The following is a 22,449-nucleotide window of genomic DNA, read 5'->3' on the forward strand; positions in this document are numbered from 1 at the left end:
TGTTTACTTTTTTAATGTTTTACACTAGTTTTTCAGAGGAAATCACTTTGGCTTTAAAAGCAGACATATTAAACGTATCGAATATTTAATCCAGTTTTCTTTAAATATCAAAAAAGTCATAGTAATGAAACCTCACCGTGCTGTTTTTAGTCGGAATGAAGTCCTTCCGTTTTATTGCACATATCCACTTTCACACCTGCATCAACAGGAAAAGAGAAAAAAATGTATTGTAATTTCAGTTACATTGCGGCACTGAACAGATGTAAGACATTATATTGTTTCTGGAACAACCCACAAATTGCAAAAAAACTTAAATTTAAAGTGTCCAACTACGAAAAAAGCACGGTATATACCAAGATTTTAGGTTAATAATTGCAGTTCAACTACTTCTCTAGTAGCAATGGTGACTAACAATAACCTTTGACCCAACACTGTCCTCAAACCTAAAGAAGGGTACACTTTCTGTACTGACATCACGTGCTCTACGTCACTGAGCTGTAAGGCCTTGTTCTCGAAGGCCACATTGAGATACATACATATATTTACAAGCTGTTTTTTTTAATGAATTCTTTTAAAATTTCATTCATTGCACACAAATCTGACATTAAAGATCATCTGCCATATCAAAGATTGAGAATTTGAATTTAATACCTGATTAAATCAATCTGCTAACAGAATAATATAATAATAATGAAAAAATACTACACTAACTGAACATTTTCTTTAAAATTTGTTTGGAACTGTGCTGAGATAACAGTTACCAGGAGTGTCTTTATTTATAGATTATTTAAGATATTTAAAAAAAAAAAAATGGTGACAGGGAATATGTATATGTCTCATGGCAATCTCCACATGGCAACCATCTCTAAAGGCAAGTGCATTTCTAAGAAAATAATTAAAAATTATCATTTAACAATCTGAAAATTTCTAAATTCTATCTAGTATTTCAAAAAAGAATTCAATTTTTTTTCATTTAAAAAAATTTAAAATATATAAAATCATATAAACACTTCAATTTGCATTAAATAAAAATTAATTTAATATGATATAGTATCTGCACCTCGTGTTTTGGAATTGAAAGCTCTTGTGATATATTAATGTAATGTTAGTCCATCTTTTGCACAAATGACAGCTATCTGGGTATATTATCTGCCAGTTTTTGTTAAGTAACTGCAGGAATTGACTTCCAGGCATCCACAGCAGCTGAAATGAGTCCGGTCACAAAACATGGGTGATATTAATTACATATTCTATGTTCTAATTTAGTCTATAGTAGAGATGGATGATCCGCTCTAGAACCGATTCACTTCACTAAATGAATGATCATCACTCTGGTGAAAAAGGAATGGCAGTTCTTTAACAGTTCACCAAGACCTATTGTTGGGAAGCATGCTAAAAATTTGATTCTTCTTAATGTAAACACCAGTAGTCTTTTCTTTATTATTTACCAGAAACATCTCTGACCTTTTTTAAATGTGTGTATGTGTGTTATGTATATTCATTTTGCCACAAAGCCATTTTTATATATCATGTATATTTTTCATTTTGAGGTTACAGCCCTCTTTCCCGTCCTCATTTTTTTAGCATTGTTTCTCCTGCTCTCGAGCGACCTCTTAAGTGGTACACTTCTCGGCCAAGGGGAAACGAGACCTTAGGTCGACGGAGCTTTATGTCTGGTACGACCAAGTAGGAGCAAGTTCCTTCGGCAAGTCTCATCCGACCCTCAGACATTATGTATATATATGTGTGTGTGCTAAAACAAAACATTAAACAAACCAACACATCTCAGTGAAATTGACCACCCTGTTTGCAAATCGATGGAGTTTTCATCCCCATCTGGCAGTATGAGGATCTGTTTAAAGTATGTAGTTTATAGGAACTAGTTCCTCGGATTCCCAGCTGTCAGTGCTCCAGTGCTAGTCACAGATCTAGGTCCTTCGGAGTTGTGATTATTCACACTTTTCATCACTCCTACTCTAGCCGCCAATCTGATTTCAACAGTCTTCATTATTTGCTCTTTTCAATCAATCCTGCTCTAGCCACAAATCTGGCTAAATCTTTTTCTGTATAAGCGAATAATTGTTTTTCAGTGCTTTTTAATGCTTTTTAATTAAATTTAGATAACCAAATGAACTTATTCTCCAAATCAAACTGTTTGAAAATACAGCTAAACTGCTAATAGTGTTTTTCTTTTAATTATAATACAGGTTATTTCTACTTCCTCAGCATTTTTTAACTGCCATCAGATTAACTGTAATTTTGAGTATCATCCCCAGTATTCCCAGCTAACTAATTGATATTATTCCTGGTATTAGCCCAGTTATGGAAGTGTAATATATTAGAAACAATTGCATAACTTGTTTGATACATATATTATTTATCACTTTTTATGGCATAAAATACATTATAAAATGTCATTAAGATGCTCAGATAATATAATTTTAAAATTATTCACACTTTTTTCACATCAGAAATACTCTTTTATAATATCAAAGATGCATAGGTCTTACTTATCAACAACTACAATAATAGGCTCTCGCATTTCTAATATTTATATATTACAGACAGGTGATGGAGAGTGGAGACTCCTAGCAGCTACTAGAGCTTAGCAAGAATTATCTCTGCCCTCATATTAGGAGTACATTGCACTAAAAATAATTTTGACATGGCCAGACAAGAGCAAGAGTATATAAATGACATATTACATATTTTTCCTCCTAGTACTTAATGAACAGTTTGGTCTTACAGAAGTTAAGTGTGCTTTCTAACTAAACATGCAACTTTAGAGCATAATATGTAAAATAACACTAATTAAATTAAAATTACACTAAAACTAAAAATATTTCTCACAGATGCAATTTCTAAGTAATTCCTATGAATAAGTAACTGTATATTTAAAAACTATTCAAGAAAAACACAATCAGTGGACAAGTAGATAAGTCTGCTGCACACAGGTAGCTAATTGTTTGCTTGCTTTAGTGTTTGGCGAACTGACTGGCTGCATGACAGTTTTCAGTATTTTCTTTACGCCAAACACGAATAATAGCCAGTTTCCATTAAAAATTATTGATGAATGTTACTAATTTAGAATGAATACAATAACTAATACAAAAAACATAATTTTGTTAGCATATTAAACACAGATTTTGAGAGCTAATAAGTTGTGAAAAATTAAAATATTACCTTTTAAATCAGCGATTCTCAACCGGTGGTACGCAAGAGAAAAATAAGTAGTACGCAAAAGAAAACAAAGTAATTTTAACTATAAATTCAAAAATTTTGTGAAGAAAAAGAAAATAGCTAGAAATTTTCTGTGATCGAACTCTAATGCACTTGTTCACTTTTGGCTGAAAAAAAGAATTTAAATGCATTCCAAATAAACCTGTTAAATTTTTATTGTCCTTTCTCTGCAACCTATTTGTGTAAATAAGTATTTCTTTTATGTTTTATTTAAAACGAAATACAGAACAAAATTAAAATTGGATCCTAATTTATGTCTAAAGTCAAGTGAAACAAGACCAGACATAAAGAAACTGATCTCTCTTAAACAAGCCCAAATTTCACACTAAATTTTAGAATTGAGGTATTATAATTTAAATTTTGATAATTAAAATGGCAACCAATTTTTAATTTAATATATTTTTATGTGTGCACATTTAATATAGCCAATAGGTTGTACGAATGGCATAATATATTTTGTTTTAATATTTCTATTGAGAAAGTAAAAAATAATCGTTGTAAAATGTAGTGGTGCTACTAAAGTTTTTAAATTTTTGCTTAGATGGTCATGATTTTTGCTTAGTCAAAAGGTTGAGAACCCCTGTTTTAAATTGTTTGGCAGACTTGTCTATAGAAGCAGTCAAAATAAAAACCAAGTGAAATCCACAGATGAAAAGAGTCTAGTGAAAAAAATTCCTGTGCCAAATTGTATTAAATATATAAATACTTTCCTATGAAGATACGTATGTTCTACATATTGCACACTTTTAGTTACAAGAAATTTCTAACAAGTCTTACTATAAAAACTTGAAAAGGATATGACCAATACAATGATTTACACCAACTATAGGTTTATTCCATAACTGGGCAAGAGTACGAGCAACAACAGCAACAGATACCAAAGGCGCTGCAATGCCAGGACCTGCAATATTATATGCAATCAATGTACATATCATATGAATATTTAATAAACCTTTTAATAGAATTAAATATACAGTGTGCAAAACTTAAGCAACTTTTCTGATTTTTGCTGTAATTCTGGGGAAACAAAATCACCAGGGAGACATGAAAGTTATACTACAGAGGCACAATGTAGTACTTGATGAATGAGCAGAGGATGAGGAAAGTATAGTAGAAATACATTATTATATTAGCTACATTTGTATCATTACTTATTTTAGTCTTTGTTTTCATAAACTTACATTCATTAAGATAACATTTACATTATTAAAGAAAGTAAGAAAACAAAATATCTTAAATTATAAGCTAGCATATGCAAATGACAAAAAATCTCATGACCTGATAAAGCCGGTTATGCCACTCAGAGGATTAAATAACAGTAGTTTGAAAAAAAAAAATTAGCTCTCTGCTGCCTTTCAAGCACTTAATATTAAAGTATGGATATAATTTTTTGAAATATTTATAATTTATGCTTTTAACTGTCTAGCATATTTTAAAGAAGATTTATATTAAACAATTATTTTATTGGTTTTAAATTATTTGCTAAAAGAAGCATTATCATCATTATAATTATTAAATCACAATCTAAGGAAATTTGGTAATCTTCTGCTATCGGTACCAGATTAAGAATTGTGGATATGCATGTACATATGTATATGTGTGAATACACACATACACATTCATACATACATATACATGTGCATACAATACATACATTTCTGAATCTGATCCAGATAACAGAACAGTATCGAAAATTTTGCAGTTTAAAATAACATAATCGCACATAAAATTTATAATTGTGGCTTTAAAAAGTTACTAAAATAATTACATTAAAAATACAAAATGACCATAACTCTACAAAGTATTTGTTTTTTTAATCTGAAAATTTTTCAGATGGTTCAGCTTATTTAGAGCTATTTCCATCTCTTTCACAATATTTCTAAATTCATTGCTTTGACAAATCAATGCTTCTATCTGCATCACCCCTTTGCTACATGCTAATTTACAGTGTAAGGGGTAATAATGTATCTTCATGTAATCTTCAATAATACCATAATACCTTTGGAAAAGAATTTCCTTTTGCTTTATGCAATCAATTCCATTCTCAACGACTCTTTGTTTCATCTCTGAATTTTTATTTACTTCATAAATTTTGTTGCTCTAAAATACTGCATGTATTAGCTAATCTTATTATTGCTAATCTTATTTCATTATTAATTTCAATATGGAGAATAAATTGAGAAAATTATGAAATGATACAATGCATATACAGATACCCAAACTGAATCTTTTAAATTATCAATTTTCAGTATCTTTAAAATGAAGAAATTCTTTTCTACAGATGGTCCATATGACAAGATTAGAATAATTTTTGCAATTTTCCATATTTTCGACTAATGAAAATCCCAACATAAAAAAAAAAAAAAAAAAAAAAAAAAAAAAAAGAGAAAATGTACAGGAAAGATAAATGTGTCAAGAGAAAGACATTTGGAATCAAAAAACAGAAAAGGTGCTTCCTTATTATCACAGCCCCATCATTAAAATGGCATCAGAAACCTTCTAGTTACTGAACTGGGCAAAAGCAGCAAGCACTTACTCCAAATGCTTTGCAGATTGTTGTCAGACAGCCAGCAATCATAATTCTTCCAGTTTCACAGAAATAAGAGATTTACTTTCATTTCTATTCCGACATCAGACATTTCAGAAAGAAAATATTCAAATATCATTAAAGATAAATGTAAAGTTTAAAACCTGACAGACGGCTACAAAAATATTTTATTTTAAAGATATTTTTTCAATAAAGAATTTATTAATCCACAATTTAAGTTAAATTTATTGGTATTTTAATAATACTGTAACAATGGTAAAAAAATTGTTCCGAAATTCACAAATAACCACATCAAAATTTTTGTCGAGAAACTGATTTTAAAATTGCCAGAATTCACAATGGATACCAAAAAATGCACATTACATACTAGGAAAAAAGTTATCAGCGAAATAAAGAGAATGAACTAAAACAGTAATCTGAATTTTTGTAGTTTAAATACAAATCTGCTGACAAATCACAAAATTGCCATAATTTTTAGTTATTTTAGAAAAATTCGGGGAAAAAAATTGCATGAAAGATTTACTTTATATTCCAGTATAATTCTATTTCATTTTCATTAGAAACGTTGATTTATATTTCAATAGAAATTTCATTGCTAAAATGGTGAAATGAAACTGAAAGATTGATTCGTTTTTATTTTGGAACAGATGCTATTTCCAATTACTATTGCTATGCCAACAATTTGTGATTATTATAAATAAGCAGTTTTGATAATCACAAAATAGAAGTTGTATATATAAATGATCCCAGTATTATGCAAGTTCATGAACATGTTATACAAACTTGCTAACCTCATCATCATCTAAAATTGAAGTATTTTCCCAAAATATACATCACATGCAAGAACAATATGGTATTTTTGCCCTCCTTACCATGTGCTCCTCATTCTACTTGCAAGGTAATTGGAAGCACATCCAATTGATAGTTGGGAGAATCTGAGTTCAAATTCCACTGAGGGCACTGCTAATTCTTCATGACTCTTAAAAAAAAAAAAAAAAAAAAAAAAAAAAAATCTTTATACAAGTGGAATGCAAACTAACAAATCTAATGACAAATCTCATGATGCAACTTGACAAACCTAACAGAGTGGTGGCCTACAGTAGTGGCCGAACTAAAATATATAAGACAAAAATTCATCACTACCAAGATTTGGCAATGAGGTCCCTGCCTCCCCAGCTGCCATTGAAGGGGAAAAGAATGTAAAACATTTTCTTCTTCCTTACCAAGTGCCCTTGTAGTGTAATTGGAAGGTCTGGCAAATCTCAGCGAGGACATTGCACATTTTATATATTTCCTGCTCTGAAATAAACCTAATGACTCTGCAAGTCCACTAAAAATTATCCAGTTTATTTTTTCCATAGAAATTAATTAAACAAAGAGATGATTACGAGTGAGTAGGAGTAAAACACCTTAACGTTTATATATAAATTGTCTGACATTTGCAAAAAGCACCAGTTGCTCAGAGTCCTAAACCTATGATCGCATAATACAGGAACACTAATTTAGATTTTTATTTGCAGCCCAATGATTGAACATCTGCAGTAATTATTATGCTTCAAATTTTGGCAGGAACTTAGTGGAACCTATGTGAAAGACTTAGCTAATTTGTTAAAGATACTATGGGTGAAATATAAATTAAGGAAAGCTACATGCTTCAGAGATGCCTGCGTATTGACTAAGAACAAACTGCACTTCAATAGGCCGTAGAGTTCTACACTCTTATTCCACTAAAGTAAAAGTAAATGTGGAGGAACCTAGTGAACTGTTAAGCGAATTATCGCTTAGTTCAAATAACAGAAATCGTAAACTCAAGAAGGGTTAACTACCCTTTACATTCACTCAAAATGAGAATACTATTTCTTACTCACTTGCATTCAATGCAATTCTAAAAACTCATTCTGGTAGAGAGTTGTATGTTGATAAAAGGAATAATAGGAAAGGTTATCTAAATTAAAATATATCTTACAAGGCTTTCAAAAAGCTGTAATGATGAGTGGTTGATCAAATTCTGACATCAGTTATGTAGAACTGTCATGTTACTACATATACTCATGCAGAACTTTTAATGTTGTTACCTAAGAGATATCAAAAGAAATGAAAATAACCAAATGCTGAGGACATTCCAAAGCCATCACGGATGCAAATCAACATAGAAATCACAAAGGACAAGCTGGCTTGTTAGATAAGAAGTAAAATTTCTTGAACTCTACAACAACTCATGATTAGTCTTGGGTTTATGAGCTCGAACTTGAAATTAAGATGCAGTGGAAACATTTATCATCTCCACAACAAAGAAAAACATGAGAAATGGCAGCAAAATTATGTTGATAATTTTCTTTGGCTTCTATGAGTTACATATCTCACACCTAAAACTTTACAAAAGAGTCCTTACTATAAAATGTTCTCTTCATTTTCCCAATGTCGTGAGGCGCACTGAAAATATTGTAGCAGCATCATAACAAACTTTTTCCTTTCCCCTTCACATTATTAAAGGTTTTCTTGGCTGCCTAACCATTCCTCTGGTTTGTCAAGCTCTCTGCTTTGCTAAAATGCCTCATTCTGGTTGCTCTCTATGTTCAAAGTATCAAAAGGGGTCAGTTGAATCATGGGAAGATATTACACAGAAAACTACCATCCAGCTGTACTTAAATTCCAAAAAAACTTTTCAGAAATGCTTTCAACAAAGCAGCACCATTAAGGAAAATGTATTCCGGCAAAGTCTATTTCAAAGGAGATAAGGAATTGAATCAATCATATTAAGTAAATGTATTTTTCTAGGGTCAAATATTTTCTAGACTTTGTATACATTTTTTTAGACTTTGTATACTTTATAAGTATCTTTTTATACTTATGTTTTTATCAAAGTTAATATTTTAACATACAAAGGATATAAAATTTAAGTTTTTATATTTGTGGGAGAAAACACTGAAATTCTGGGTCATTTCTAGTAGCAATTCTATATAAACATTACTATGTTACATGCAAAAACACAGTACACAAAATATTATGGCAACATATTTTGTGAAGAGGATATCAAGATTTGTGGCAAAATGAAGAGGATATCAAGATTTGTGGCAAAATGAAGAGGATATCCTCTTCACAAAATGTTTCAGAATGCAAATTTTTAAAATAAAAATGTAAAACTATTTTATAAAATAATTTTTTAAATTAAATATTTAATTCATACATTTTTTACAACCATTTAACAGGTTTACTTTTCACTTTTCTGAGAGAAAGCAGACTAATATTCATGTAACTACATACCTTTAGTGTAGCATATGACATCAATATCACCAGGCTTGACATTAGCATCACTCAAAGCTTTTGCTAAAACATCCAATATATGAGCTTGATGATGATGAGCTGTATCTCGTGGTAGAAAGCCTATAAAAAATTTTATATTAGTCTTAATTATAAATTTAAATAATGTTTTAAAAAAGAACACATATTTTAATACTGTCAAACATTTTTATCTCAAATTCCTTGGCATTTGGGGGAAAAAAATTTATCCCTTGTTTTCAGAAGTAAATCACATTTCAAATTTCTGATTGCTGTTTTAAAGCAATAAATACACAGTAAACTTTCTGCCCTTTTGCCCTAGAAACAAAAATAAGCCTCATTGGCCTAAGGACTTGCTCATTCATAATCTCCATATTTTATGCCAGTGGTTTTGATTCTTTATTTATGTCTGTATGTTCTAAACAGTAAGACATTCACAAACAATAACAATATTTTAGCATAAAGAATTTTCTAAGACCTTCAACCTCCAATGTAATGATGGCCAATCAAAGAATAGCTAGAACTTCCCCCCCCCCCTCCAAAGAAATCAACACACAGAAATGTTGATGAATCCAATAAATATTTTCATAAATTTTTTATCTAACAATCTGAAGAATATGGTCAGAATAATAAAAAGAAAACTTACTGAGCTTTTAAGAGAACAAAATTTTTAGACAAAAACTGAAAAGAGAAATTGCATCAAAATTCAAGTAATCTTGTAAATAAAATTCAAGAAATTATTGAAAAAAAAATCCAAAAATCAGAATGCTCATACGGAACATGAAGGAATGTTTTGAGTAATGCCATAATGAAGAGTTCCAGCAGAAAACTGTTGGGTGTTATAAGGAATATGGCTACATAGCGATGAATTTGAAACTAACAGCTGGCTTGAAAATTTCAAAACCAAGTAATTTTGGAATTTCAATCAATGATTTCTTGAAAGTGGACATTTTAATTGCAGCATTCTGAATTTTAACAAGTAGTAAAATTTCAGCAGATATAATATTCCATTAAGATGACAATAATAAAGTAGAACTACTGGAAGATTATAAAATTTGATGGTGAAAAAAGCAGAAAATGTTTTCGCTTCACATACCTCTTCAAAGTCCTCTCAAAGCATACATTCTGAATTATTCATATCGGTAATTGCTTTAGAGAAAACAACCTATTCTCGCAAAAAGACAAACTGACCTTAGACATTATTAAAAGTATTACTTTTGCTATATGTTGCAGTTACTTGAGACAACAGTTTCTTTCGACACTTCATCGAGCACAATTTTCTCAAGGAATGTTTGCTTCCAAGAATTTAATTTAGTTAGATCTTATGATCCTTTCTTCCTTCTGATTAGTTGACATATGCGAAACACAGATATGAATGGAAATTTTTCAGCATTGATATAAAATATTGTGCCTATTATAAAAAAACCTATTACTCAAACTGGTTTTGAGTGAATATGTTTTCAAGAAAATTGGCCAGTGGCATTACAAGTGTATGGGCTTATTACATTTCATATCCATAGGTATGATGCCAGCTTTACACTTACACTGTGGTTATGTACATCTAATTATATAACTACCTGATTCTTTCATTAATTGTAATTTTAGATTAAAAGCATAAAATTAAAATGAAAGAGTGATAACATTTCATATTTTCCATATTAAAGAGAGGCCAGTTTTTTATTTCTTGTTTGGCTTATGGTATTCATGTTTAAATTTCACTAACAAAATGTTATATAATTGATATTTTTCCATTTGTCTCATTTCACTCATTCCAGAATTTATGTAGATTTGAGACACAAGCAGTTTTACTATAAAGTTAGAATAACTGCACATAGCTATATGTGAGTGTTTTGGCCTGCGCTTCCTACTGCATTGCCTATAATGTTTAGCTCTCTATTGGAAATTTTAACACTGTCTTGAACTAAATATTGTACAGCAAAGCTAGATCTGGTTTTAGGAAGCTGGATGTTTGAATCTTTGCTATGATCTTAGGTAGAGAAGAAATAGATTAAAGTGTTTGAATTTATAGCAACTTTATGGAAACTTCCGCTTGAGCTAAATCAAGGTGACAGGTAATCTTGTGTAGTAAGTTTTTAGTTTGATTCTAACAAGAAGTGAAGTAGAATAAACTTAAAATTATATTTCTCTATCCAATTTGATTTAAAAAAGAACTCACCCTGCAGAATCCATGTGACAGCTTTAGTTGATTGTAACTGAGCTAACTTAGTTAAACCTAAGACATGTGTTACATACTTGGCAATTTAAAAAAAATGGATTCATAAAAGCTAGTTTCTAAAAATTAGAGCATATAATAGAAAACCAAAGTAGACTTTTAAAAACTTTCATCAAAACTCCCTTTCTTTAAGATGTTATGCATATTTTACATTCCAAACACATAATTTAATGAAATATAATATATACAGTAGCTAAAAAAACTGGTTAGCTTCTTTTAGAATTATTTCAAATGTTTTAGAAATGGCATTCAAATTTAGAAATCAGTGAGAGCAAATATTAAGAATTACATTTACATATTACATAAGATTATTTTTCACCAGTTTTGGGAATTATTTCTCATTCTGAGCTAAAATCTCTCATATTACACCAAAAATAATATTGCTGTTGTGTGCGTACGGGTTCATAACAGACTGAATGCACAAGTCCGATAAAAGGTTAATAAAATTTATTCTTATCAAAAGAAATATAACAAAACTCTGGAATTTTTCTCAGAAATATTTATTAAAGTGTTCACAATATCACCCAGTAATAATCAGTAGTTATACTTTAAACTACTACAAACGTTAAATAGGACGCAAAGCACAGCACAGAGAAAGCTAATCCGATCACCAATAACAACAGCAGCTAACTAAACAACTGAGCTGAGATGTCTCTCTCCGGCATTTTAAAGTTTTCAATTGGTCGCGAGAGAGTTCTAGTAATTTCTTTGCTTCTCAAGATTTCTGGAAACCAACAGGAGGATGGAATTATGGTTACAGCTAATACAGTAGTCAGCTACATTTTTTCAATTTCAATTATCATGCACTGCAGTGCACGGGGAAATTTTTGTTCCTGAAATCACCAAAAGTTGACAAACTTGGCAACTACATGGCAACAATTTAGTCTGGTCACTGTATCACCATAATAGGTATTGTAATTGAAAAAAAAAGGTAATAGGCCACTATTAGCTGTAATCATATCTGGCCCTCATATGCCTTCCAATAATTTCGAGAAGCAGAAAGTTTTAGAAATATCTCAGCAGCTGGGTAGAAGCTATTTAAGGCTGAAAAGAGAGCATCTGCCCTCAGTTGTTGTTGCGAGTTGTTACTTCAGCGCGAGTTCAGAGTACTGAGATATCTTCGAGTTAGCTTCCTCTTTATATGTAATTTACATGGCACTGTGCTTAATGTTCTTAGTAGTTTGAAGCGTAACTAACGATTGTACTCTTTGATACTGTGAACACCTGTACGCGTATTTCTGTGGAAATTTTCAGAACTCTGAAGTGCTTCTTTTAATAAAAATTAATTTTATCAATCTATCACCAGACCTCTGTGCATTCAATCTATTACAAACCATGCAACAATTTTTGGTGTCAGAAGTGGGACTGAATACCATTGACAAGATTGATGGATGAAAAATAAAGACAGCTGATGGCAGGCTTTGCTGCATTCAAAGAAGAGATTAAAGCAGGCCAAGAGGACGTGAAAGCTGGCCAACATTCTGTTAAAGGAGAGATGGAAGCTCATCAAGAATCCATTAAAGACCAGATGGAAGCTATTCAAGATAAGACTGAAACAAGTGAAGAAGAAATTAAAAGAGAAATTACATGCATACTACAAAACAAATTTGAGGCTACTGAAGGCAGAATTGACATGCTTGAAGAAAAAGTTGGAGAAATTCAAGAAAGCATTTCTGCAGTGGAACAATAAATCAAAGAAAGAGTTTCTTCTGTCCAACAGTAAATCGAACAACAAGTTGATAACAGGCTTTCTGAAGTTGTCAAAAAAGTTAATAACCTTAAAGAAATTCATAGCAAATTTAGGAAGCAATTTTGATGGTTTAAAATTTTTGAGAGTTGCGAATATAACTGACAAAAAAAAAAAAAAAAAAAAAAAAAATTATTAAGAAAAGTGAAGTGTACTCCAGTAAAAGTGTTAAACAAAGCAGTAACATTTCAGAATCTGTATCTTCAGAGAGCATTACATCAGAGTTATTGGAGAACGCACAATTAAGCAATAAAAGAGGAGTGTTGCAGAATGTGTCAATCAAGAATTTGAAGATGTTTCCTCCCACTCTTCTTCTGATGTAGGTTCAAATAGTTTGACACAGCACAGAATTGATGCTGGGTATCATCCAACAATCAAGCAACATCCAAGATTTCTATGGATTGCTAAACAGGAAAAGGTAGAAAAACCTCTAATGGGCATGCAAGAAAGTGATGATATAGAGATATCGAACCTTCAGCAAATCCATGAGCCTCTCCCATCATTCTGGTCAGAAGAAAAGATGGTTCAAGTACATTTTGCATCGACTCTCAGTGGTTCAACTAGGTTATAAAGAAAGACAGCTACCCTCTTTCTAGAAGTGACTACTTCTGGAAAAAAGGGTTTTTTGATGCTTGATTTAAAAAATGGATATTGGCAGGTAGAGATACATCCTGATGACCAAGAAAAGATGGCTTCTACTATTGGACAAGAATTTTGGAGTTCAAAATGATGCTGTTTGGGTTATGTAATGTGCTGGCAACATTCGAACAACTCGAAGGAGACTGTGTCGAGAGGTCTTTCCTAAGAAGCCTGTCTGCTATACCTGAATGATATCATCAATTGTCAAGAACATCTATAAAATCTTAGAAAGATGCTTCAGAAACTGAAGGAAGCCAATCTAAAGAAGAGTCTCGCTAAATGCAAACTGTTCAGACATAAATTGAATTATCTTGGACATGTCATTTCTGCTGAAGATGTGCCTATGGATCCAGAAAAAAGGTCAGCAATTAAAGAATGGAAATGCCCCGAAAATGTCCATCAGCTAGAAAGAAGTTTTCTGGGGCTTGACATGAAGGGAATGAACTTATGGATGGGATTTGATTGAGATCAAAGGGTTTAGTAAGAAGAAAAAGTAATTTTATATGCAAAACACATACCTTCTCCAGGAGGTGTAATGTATGTCGCCCTGCAGTTAGAAAGAACTTCACCATCTCTAACAATACCAACACCTAATTTATTTGCACTTCCTTCGAAACCTATAGCAATGGTCATTCTGAATCTAAAGGAAAAAAAAAAAAAAAATCAGACATTCGTACACTTTTTTAGAAGTTTCACCACATTTAAGGTTCAGATTAACAAAAATTGAAACAGAAGTATATGATTAAAAGAATTTTTCCGTGAAAACTTAGAAAAAGTTTATTGTCAAAGTAAAACTGAGACATCATCCATATCAGTAATAATTTATTATTAACTCAAAATAAAATGCATGACTTGAATAATTCTTAGATCAGCTGAAAGTAGATCTTACAGGAGAAGAAAGAAATGGGGGAGTTCAGCACCTGCTACTTACTAAAATCACATCCTTTTCAAACGTAAAGTATGTTCATTAAGTGGCTAAGTTTACTAATCAGCGAATTGTACACTGCAGATTGTAATGTCAGCATTAACATATAGATATTATGACTACGTCAATAATCAATAACCTAAAAGAATAATTAAGCTTAAATTATTTATGCAATTTATAACTTTATTTATAATTTTTTACAAAACTGTTGTTATAATTATGTATTCGATAAAATTCTGAACTTCTACAAAGAACTGATCAATGCATGTTTGTTTCACATTGTTCATTAACTTCATAGTTTTTCAATCATATCTCCAAGTTCATAAAACTGTTAATAGTTCAAGCACCTTTCCTTAGCATCTGAGGTGCTTTGCTAGATTCAACTGAGACTGATATATTGCAAGTTTCCTGGATACCATTTCACTGTCAGTCACAGCTTCTGTAGTGCCTTTCATAGTATCACAGTCAGTTTTTTCGCATGTTGTCTCAACATTGTCATTAATTGCAATATAATCCATAAACAAATTTTCATAATTTACCTCACTAATGTATGTAACACTGTCTCCTCTATACAAAACCATATTTTATAAAACAATATTTAATTATGTTCTGGGTTACTCTCCCCTCTCCAAATGCATTTATTATAATATGCATGGCATCTAAAAAATTAAAAAAAAAATACCTTTTTTGAAATATTTTCATTCTCACAAGATTTTTCTTTGTTTATGACATTTTAAACATTTTTTTAGCAACTGAAAGGTTTAATATGTTGGTCTAAATGTTAAATGATAAAAGTTGTACTATGATTCTAAACTAATGAGTGGACTGTAGAGCAAAAGAACTAACTAATTTATTGATAGTAATTAAACTCCATTCAGATCTTACATGCTCTGGCATGTTGCTTAACTGAATCCAGATGGCCAAGAGAGAGCTTCTGTCCCTATACAATAGGTGGCGCTGTAATCTAACTTGACATGCCACCACCCGTGGAAATTCCAAATTTCAACATGTAAATTACAAACAAACATACAATTTAACATTTCAAGAACAACTAATTCTACAGTACAAATATGAAAGCTAATAGGTAATTTCATCATGAATATAATATAAAATAAACATTTTAAGAACATTCACTATGCTACAATTGAACTTATTCTTAAAGAGTTCCATTTTAATATAAGGCATAATTTCCAATAAGAACACAATAATTATTATCCTGGATAGGTAATAAATAAATTTTACTAATACATCGAATATACACACCATTTAATGTTTTCACTTTAACAACTCTGGCTTTATTATCTTTACCAGGTAAAACTTCTAGAATTCTAGCTAAAGACCATTTAAATGGGGGAAGATTATCTTCCTTTAACGCAACTAACATACCTGCCTTTAAATTTTCTTGATTAATAAACCATTTGGTGCATTGTTGGAGATGATTTAAATAATCAGTTTGCCAATGTTTCCAAATAACTTGAATGAACTTGGTAATAATCTGCCAATTAGAAAGTCTATTATCTGCAAGATGAGACAATGCTGGTTCAGGATATGAAGTAATGGAACATCCAATTAAAAAATGACCTGCCGTTAAGGCTTCAAATTCATTTGCATCTGTTGATAAAGGTAAAATTGGATGAGAATTGAGAATACCTTCAATCTGTGTGACAACAGTCTAAAATTCTTCTAAACTCAATTTATAACTGCCAATTGTATGCTGAAGATTATATTTAAATGACTGCAACTGAAAAATCAAGTTACGAAATTATTTATACCTTAAAGAAGAGTCGAGAGAGATGAGAGAGTAATGCCATCTGTTAGTAGAAATAATAACAAAATTGAAAAATTAAGACAATAGAGATTTAAAAGCATTGGGTAGGATTGGATTAACATCATTAACTAACCAAGGTAAATTTTTCCACTTTCCTTTCAATCAAAGCTTAATCATGTACTATAATACCAAGAATCATTTTATGAAATTTAATTAGAATTTTATGCAGTGGCATAGCGAGGGGGGCAAGGGGGTGTATGGTGCACCGGGTGCCGCTCACAGAGGGGCGCCAAATGGTCTCCAGTAAAATATTTTCTTACATCTAGAGATATGTAACATTAGAAATCATTTATAAAGCTTTTTTTAAAAAACTAATGCCAGATTTTAAATTTATGCTAAAATATAAATTACGGCTTATTTATGTTATTTTCGTAATTTTATTTTCCTTCGTACTTTTCTTTTAACATAAATGATCCTATCAATCTAAATATAATTATTTTTGTACTTTTCTTTTAATATAAATGATACTACAAAGTCCGTAATCTGGACATCCATTACCCGGATTGATCTATAATCCGGACCTCAAAGCCACAAACATTTTTTTTACATGCTTTACGCATGCGTGTTTAATGTGCACTTCCGATACACTTGCGTGGCTTCCATTAGTGAAGAAAGTGACAGAGAGGTTATTGAAAACGAAAAAATTTCGATTGACAAGTTAGTTGGTAGTCTCGACACAGCAATTACAGGACTTGAACAGTGGAAATTTGTAACTGAACAAGAAATTATGGTTGATCTTTGGATTATGGTAACTTGGCGATTTTTTGGCGAAAATTTGGCGACCAACTCTGCTACAGCAACCCACTATTTTTTTTCCGCCGCCATTTTATCTTCACGAAGTAGAGACAAGTTTCTTTTTTTTAATCTACTGAACACTTTTTCCAACAATCTACTAGCCGAATTATACTTATGCTAGAAATTTTATGTAACAAAACTGCTTAATCATGACAAATATTAACTGCAAAATTGGAAAAAAGTGCACAATCGCAAACTCCTTGCGTGTTTTTCAGAATAGCACATACACATAAATCATTTACACATCGACTTATTTTTACTTAAAAAAACATCCCAGAATTGCACTAAAATGGCATTAGACACACTCTTAACTTTATCCATCTACATTGCTATTTTCTCATAAATTACAAAAATTTGCACGAAAATGCAAAAAAAAGCTGTAAATCTTTAAACTCGGTAAAAAGCACATATATGAAATTACCTGATCGCGAAAAAGTAGATACCCTTTCCAAGGATGAACATTTCCACGTATAAAATAAATAAAATATCCAAAGACTTTTACCTCTAAATTATCTATTATATTATAAACGTCACCAACGAATTCATACCGCAAACATTACAAATGGTTACAAATACTTAGTGTCAAATATTTAAATTATTTCCATGCACGTTTACTTCAACTGAAACATATACCAAATTCCTACAAACATAAAATTCACAAAATAACTATCATTTAATTAAAATATCACTAAACCATGTACACGTTGACTTATTTTTAGTTAAAGAAACATCCCAGAATTGCACAAAAATGGCATTGTGCACACTCTTCACTATATCCATGTACACTGCTTTTTTCTCATAAATTAGAAAAATTTCACGAAAATGCATGAGAATTTTGTGAATCCTAAAATCTGGTAAAAAGAACATATATGAAATTACCTGATCGCGAAAAAGTATATACCCTTTCCAAAGATGAACATTTCCACGTATAAAATAAGTAAAATATCCAAAAACTTTTACCTCTAAATTATCTATTATATTATAAACGTCACCAACGAATTCATACCGCAAACATTACAAATGGTTACAAATACTTAGTGTCAAATATTTAAGTTATTTCCATGCACGTTTACTTTCACTGAAACGTATACCAAATTCCTACAAACATATAATTCACAAAATAACTATCATTTAATTAAAATATAATTAAATTCAAAAACACTACTTAAAATATAAATAAGCACATACATTATATTAATAAAAATTAGCTTACAATCCTAATTACTTTAAACTAAATCATTGCTAATAACAATTTTCCAATAATACCATATTACTTTATTTACTCCTTACATTTAGAACAATGCATAAAAAAATAATATCCTCAAATAATTAAAAATACTAACTTACCTAATCTTCTTCAGAATCTTGATTACGTGGCGTATAAACTTTTCTTATTTCCTCCGCTAAATAAAAAGCAATCGTATGTGCACCTGTTTCAGGATCTTTAAAATCATACTTATAGTTCACAGCAAGATGTTCAAAACCTTCATCCTCCAAACAGACTTAATAAAACTTAATAACCAATCTTTACTTCTATCTCGCACAACCTTAAAAAAACACTTATTACTACCCCTTTCAATCCCACTAAATACCCATTTCGAATTCACTTTAGTTAGGGCCATGGGATCAAAAAATTAACCAACACTGTTTCACACAACACAGAATAAAGCTAAATACAAAATTTCCAGATTTCCCCCCTTTTCCGATTAAAGAACTATAATTCGTCCATTAATGTCACATGACATATCTCATGATCTCTCATTTCCCTCACACAAAATAATGCATAATCAGAACTGAGTACTTCTCACATTATTACCAAAGTCCTAGGTAGTAACCTCTATCCCCTCCAAAATGTCGCCAAACTACCAGTTACCATATTCCAAAGATCAGCTGAAATTATGTCTGTTTATAGAATTAAACAGAAAGTATTAGCACAAAAAACGAAGCAACTTAAACAACTTACATTGAAAGAAGTGTTTAATAAAGTAAACAAATAAATATTAAGCTTTTTTTTTTGTAAATTTGGATACCCTTAAGATCATAATTGTGCTCTTTATTTCATAAATTACAGTTTCATATTTTTAATTTTATAATTTGTACATGCCATTTTATCAGATTTAATCTGATGATCTATTATCCAGAGAAATCGATAATCCGGAATCGCCGAAGTCCTGACGAGTCCGGATTAACGACTTTTGAATGTATTCCAAAAAATTAATCTAAAAAATTTTTTTAAGGAATTCAAAGACCAAATTAAATAGCATAAGTGAATAATTTCTTAGCAGGCAGGAGACAGACTTATCAAGGGGAAGCTGCCTCCAAATGTAACTCTTCAATTACTCAATTCGTGTTTTGTCATCCATATAGGCAAGGGTAAAAGCAAAATTAAAAAGCAAAAGTAAAACCAAATGTTGTGAATTACTAAAAAAGAAATTAAAACTAGTAGGAATTTACAAAGTAAAATGACTAGGAATTAAAATATTAATTGAATGTCAATTAAGAGTAGAAAATCAAAGTCGTTTAGAAACTCTTGCCTATTGAAAACTTCTACACGAATTATGCATGTAAACCTAAAATAAACTATATACAATCTATTATATATTTGAGAAATATTTGGTACTTTGATTATTTGCAACTCAAAAAAGTCACCAATTCTTTGGTGAAAAACATTTGCTCGGCTAACTTTATACAGTCAAAAGTCGTTAATCCGGACTCGTCGAGACTTCGGTGATTCCGGATTATAGATCATCAGTTTAAATCTGGTAAGATGGCATGCAGAAATTATAAAATTAAAAATATGAAACCGTAATTTATGAAATAAAGAACAATTATGATCTAAAGGGTATCAAAATTTACAAAAAAAAAAAAAAAAAAAAAAAAAAGCTTAATATTTATTTTTTTACTTTATTAAACATTTCTTTCAATGTAAGTTGTTTAAGTTGCTTCGTTTTATGTGATAATACTTTCTCTTTAATTCTATAAACAGACATAATTTGTTGTTCAGTTACAAAGTTCTGCTGTTCAAGTTCTATAATTGCTGTGTCGAGAATACTGACTAATTTATCAATCGAAATTTTTTCGTTTTCAATAACTTCTGTGTCACTTTCCTCACTATCACAATATGAAACCGTAATTTTTGAAATAAAGAACAATTATGATCTAAAGGGTATCAAAATTTACAAAAAAAAAAAAAAAAAAAAAAAAAGCTTAATATTTATTTTTTTACTTTATTAAACATTTCTTTCAATGTAAGTTGTTTAAGTTGCTTCGTTTTATGTGATAATACTTTCTCTTTAATTCTATAAACAGACATAATTTGTTGTTCAGTTACAAAGTTCTGCTGTTCAAGTTCTATAATTGCTGTGTCGATAATACCGACTAATTTGTCAATCGAAATTTTTTCGTTTTCAGTAACCTCTGTTACTTTCTTCGCTGTCGGAAGCGAATTATAATGACGAGGCATTTGATTTAAATCATATCAAAGACGGAGCACATCGAGATGAAATACCTTTAGTAAGAAATTATAAGCCAAATAAAATAAAAACATCTGCCCTGAAGATAAGGATAGCGCTGACAGATCAACTTCCAATTCATTGTGCACCGCGGTATCATCCATGTACGCATCAACCTATTTTCACTTAAAAAAAATCCCAGAATTGCACAAAAATGGCATTGCACACACTCTTGACTTTATCCATGCACACTGCTAAAGTTCTAGCTAGTAACCTTTATCGCCTGACCAAAATGTCCCTAAACTACCTGTCACCATATTCCAAAGATTAGCCATGTTCTGTTCTTAAATAATTATGAAAAAAGGCAATTCATGAAAAACAAGAAATACAGCTTGACACTTACAACCATGTTGGCACAGTCCAGCAATCTTTTACAGAAGAAAAAGAAATTGATCGGTTAATTTTCGGATTGCAACTTACAATGGATATGATTACCTAAAGAATTGTTATGCGCATGGTTGCCAAAATTTGGCAACTTCTACTAAGGCGGTTGAGATAATATGCAAGTACCTACAGCCTTTTCCAAACTTGCCACCAATATTCATTCTAACACTTTTACTGCAGCTTTGATATTGCAGTTTGATAAAATTCTGTCGTATGCAAATGGTTATTGTCAATTATGGTTATGCCTATTGTCAAACGTATACTCAAAACTATGCCACCAAACACGCAGTTCTATCAAATATTTAAAATGGAATGAAATAGGGTTGAAATGGTAGTGAATCAGAAGTACCAAATATTGTTTTTATTTTCATCACATCACTATCCATCTATACTCCTTTTTATAAGTATTTCTTAAAATATTAATTCTTTTCCTATTTTGTAGCACAGACTGATATTGGATATTCATCTCTATCATAAACAACAGTCCTTATGTTCAGTAACTCCAAATACTTAAAACATTTTCTTAGGCATATTAGTACATCCTTGTTAAAGCAAATTAATGATTCTTTAATGAGGACTTCAAATTTGCACATTACAGTCTGGGCACAGTAGTTTGATATTTTTGACAAATAAATGCTTTAACAAGAAGTACCCGATTTCTTTTAAAAGATTACTTTTTAATTTTGCATTATTTTATTTGATTGATTTATGTAAACAAATGAAAAAAATTCTGTTAAAGTAATTCAAAAATATTTTTTCGATAAATACAGACACCACTACCAGTATATAGAGCAGAAGTCAACAAATTTTTAGAATGTAGCGAACTCTTGTAATAATTTACCTAACAAATCTTCAATGTTAACAAGCAATGTCGTCATTTTTATATGCTTTCTTTTTACAGTGTTTTCATAGTACCTCACGATATAATTTTGCTTTAAACTGTTTTAAGACACATGTTTGTGGGATTTTCCTGATGCGAAAGAATATTTTTATTATAAATATTAAAATAAAAGTATAAATATAAAAGAATTACATTTAACTTGATCTATGTATGTGTATTTTTAAAAGTGATGACAGTGTATTTTTAAAAGGCAGTAAGAAATAAAATATCATTATCATATCATTTGAAATATAAGTAAAAGAAATGGTAAATATATTTCAATTCCAGGTGGAAGGAAAAGAAAATCAGACATAAACAGTACTTATCGTACTCACACAGAAAAGAAATTATTTCAAAGATTCAAAACTAGCAACAAAAGTAACCGGAACTCATAGAAAAAGTCAATCGGAAGTGGAGGAAAGTAGCAAACAGAAAAATG

The 22,449-nt window shown here is 30.6% G+C and overlaps 1 protein-coding gene across 2 annotated transcripts in view; it reads right to left on the reverse strand.

The window, feature by feature from the left end:
• Tcs3 (Probable tRNA N6-adenosine threonylcarbamoyltransferase Tcs3) overlaps positions 1-22,449 on the reverse strand; it is a 67,622-nt gene extending 45,173 nt beyond the window's left edge. Inside the window, exons 1-4 of one of the 2 annotated variants that reach the window (XM_085822867.1) lie at positions 22,346-22,449; positions 14,205-14,326; positions 9,053-9,172; positions 4,036-4,141 (exon numbers count right to left, since the gene is read on the reverse strand). In XM_085822867.1, coding sequence (XP_085678993.1) covers positions 4,036-4,141; positions 9,053-9,172; positions 14,205-14,319 — 341 coding nt within the window. In that variant the 5' untranslated portion in view covers positions 14,320-14,326; positions 22,346-22,449. Of the gene's footprint in view, positions 1-4,035; positions 4,142-9,052; positions 9,173-14,204; positions 14,327-15,997; positions 16,212-22,345 lie in introns of those variants that run through there. The other variant, XM_085822868.1, reaches the window with a different exon arrangement.

Source organism: Stegodyphus dumicola, chromosome 8, assembly GCF_044657685.1.
Source record: "Stegodyphus dumicola isolate Sdum_Otavi_A_Nest chromosome 8, ASM4465768v1".
NCBI classification, from domain to species: domain Eukaryota; kingdom Metazoa; phylum Arthropoda; class Arachnida; order Araneae; family Eresidae; genus Stegodyphus; species Stegodyphus dumicola.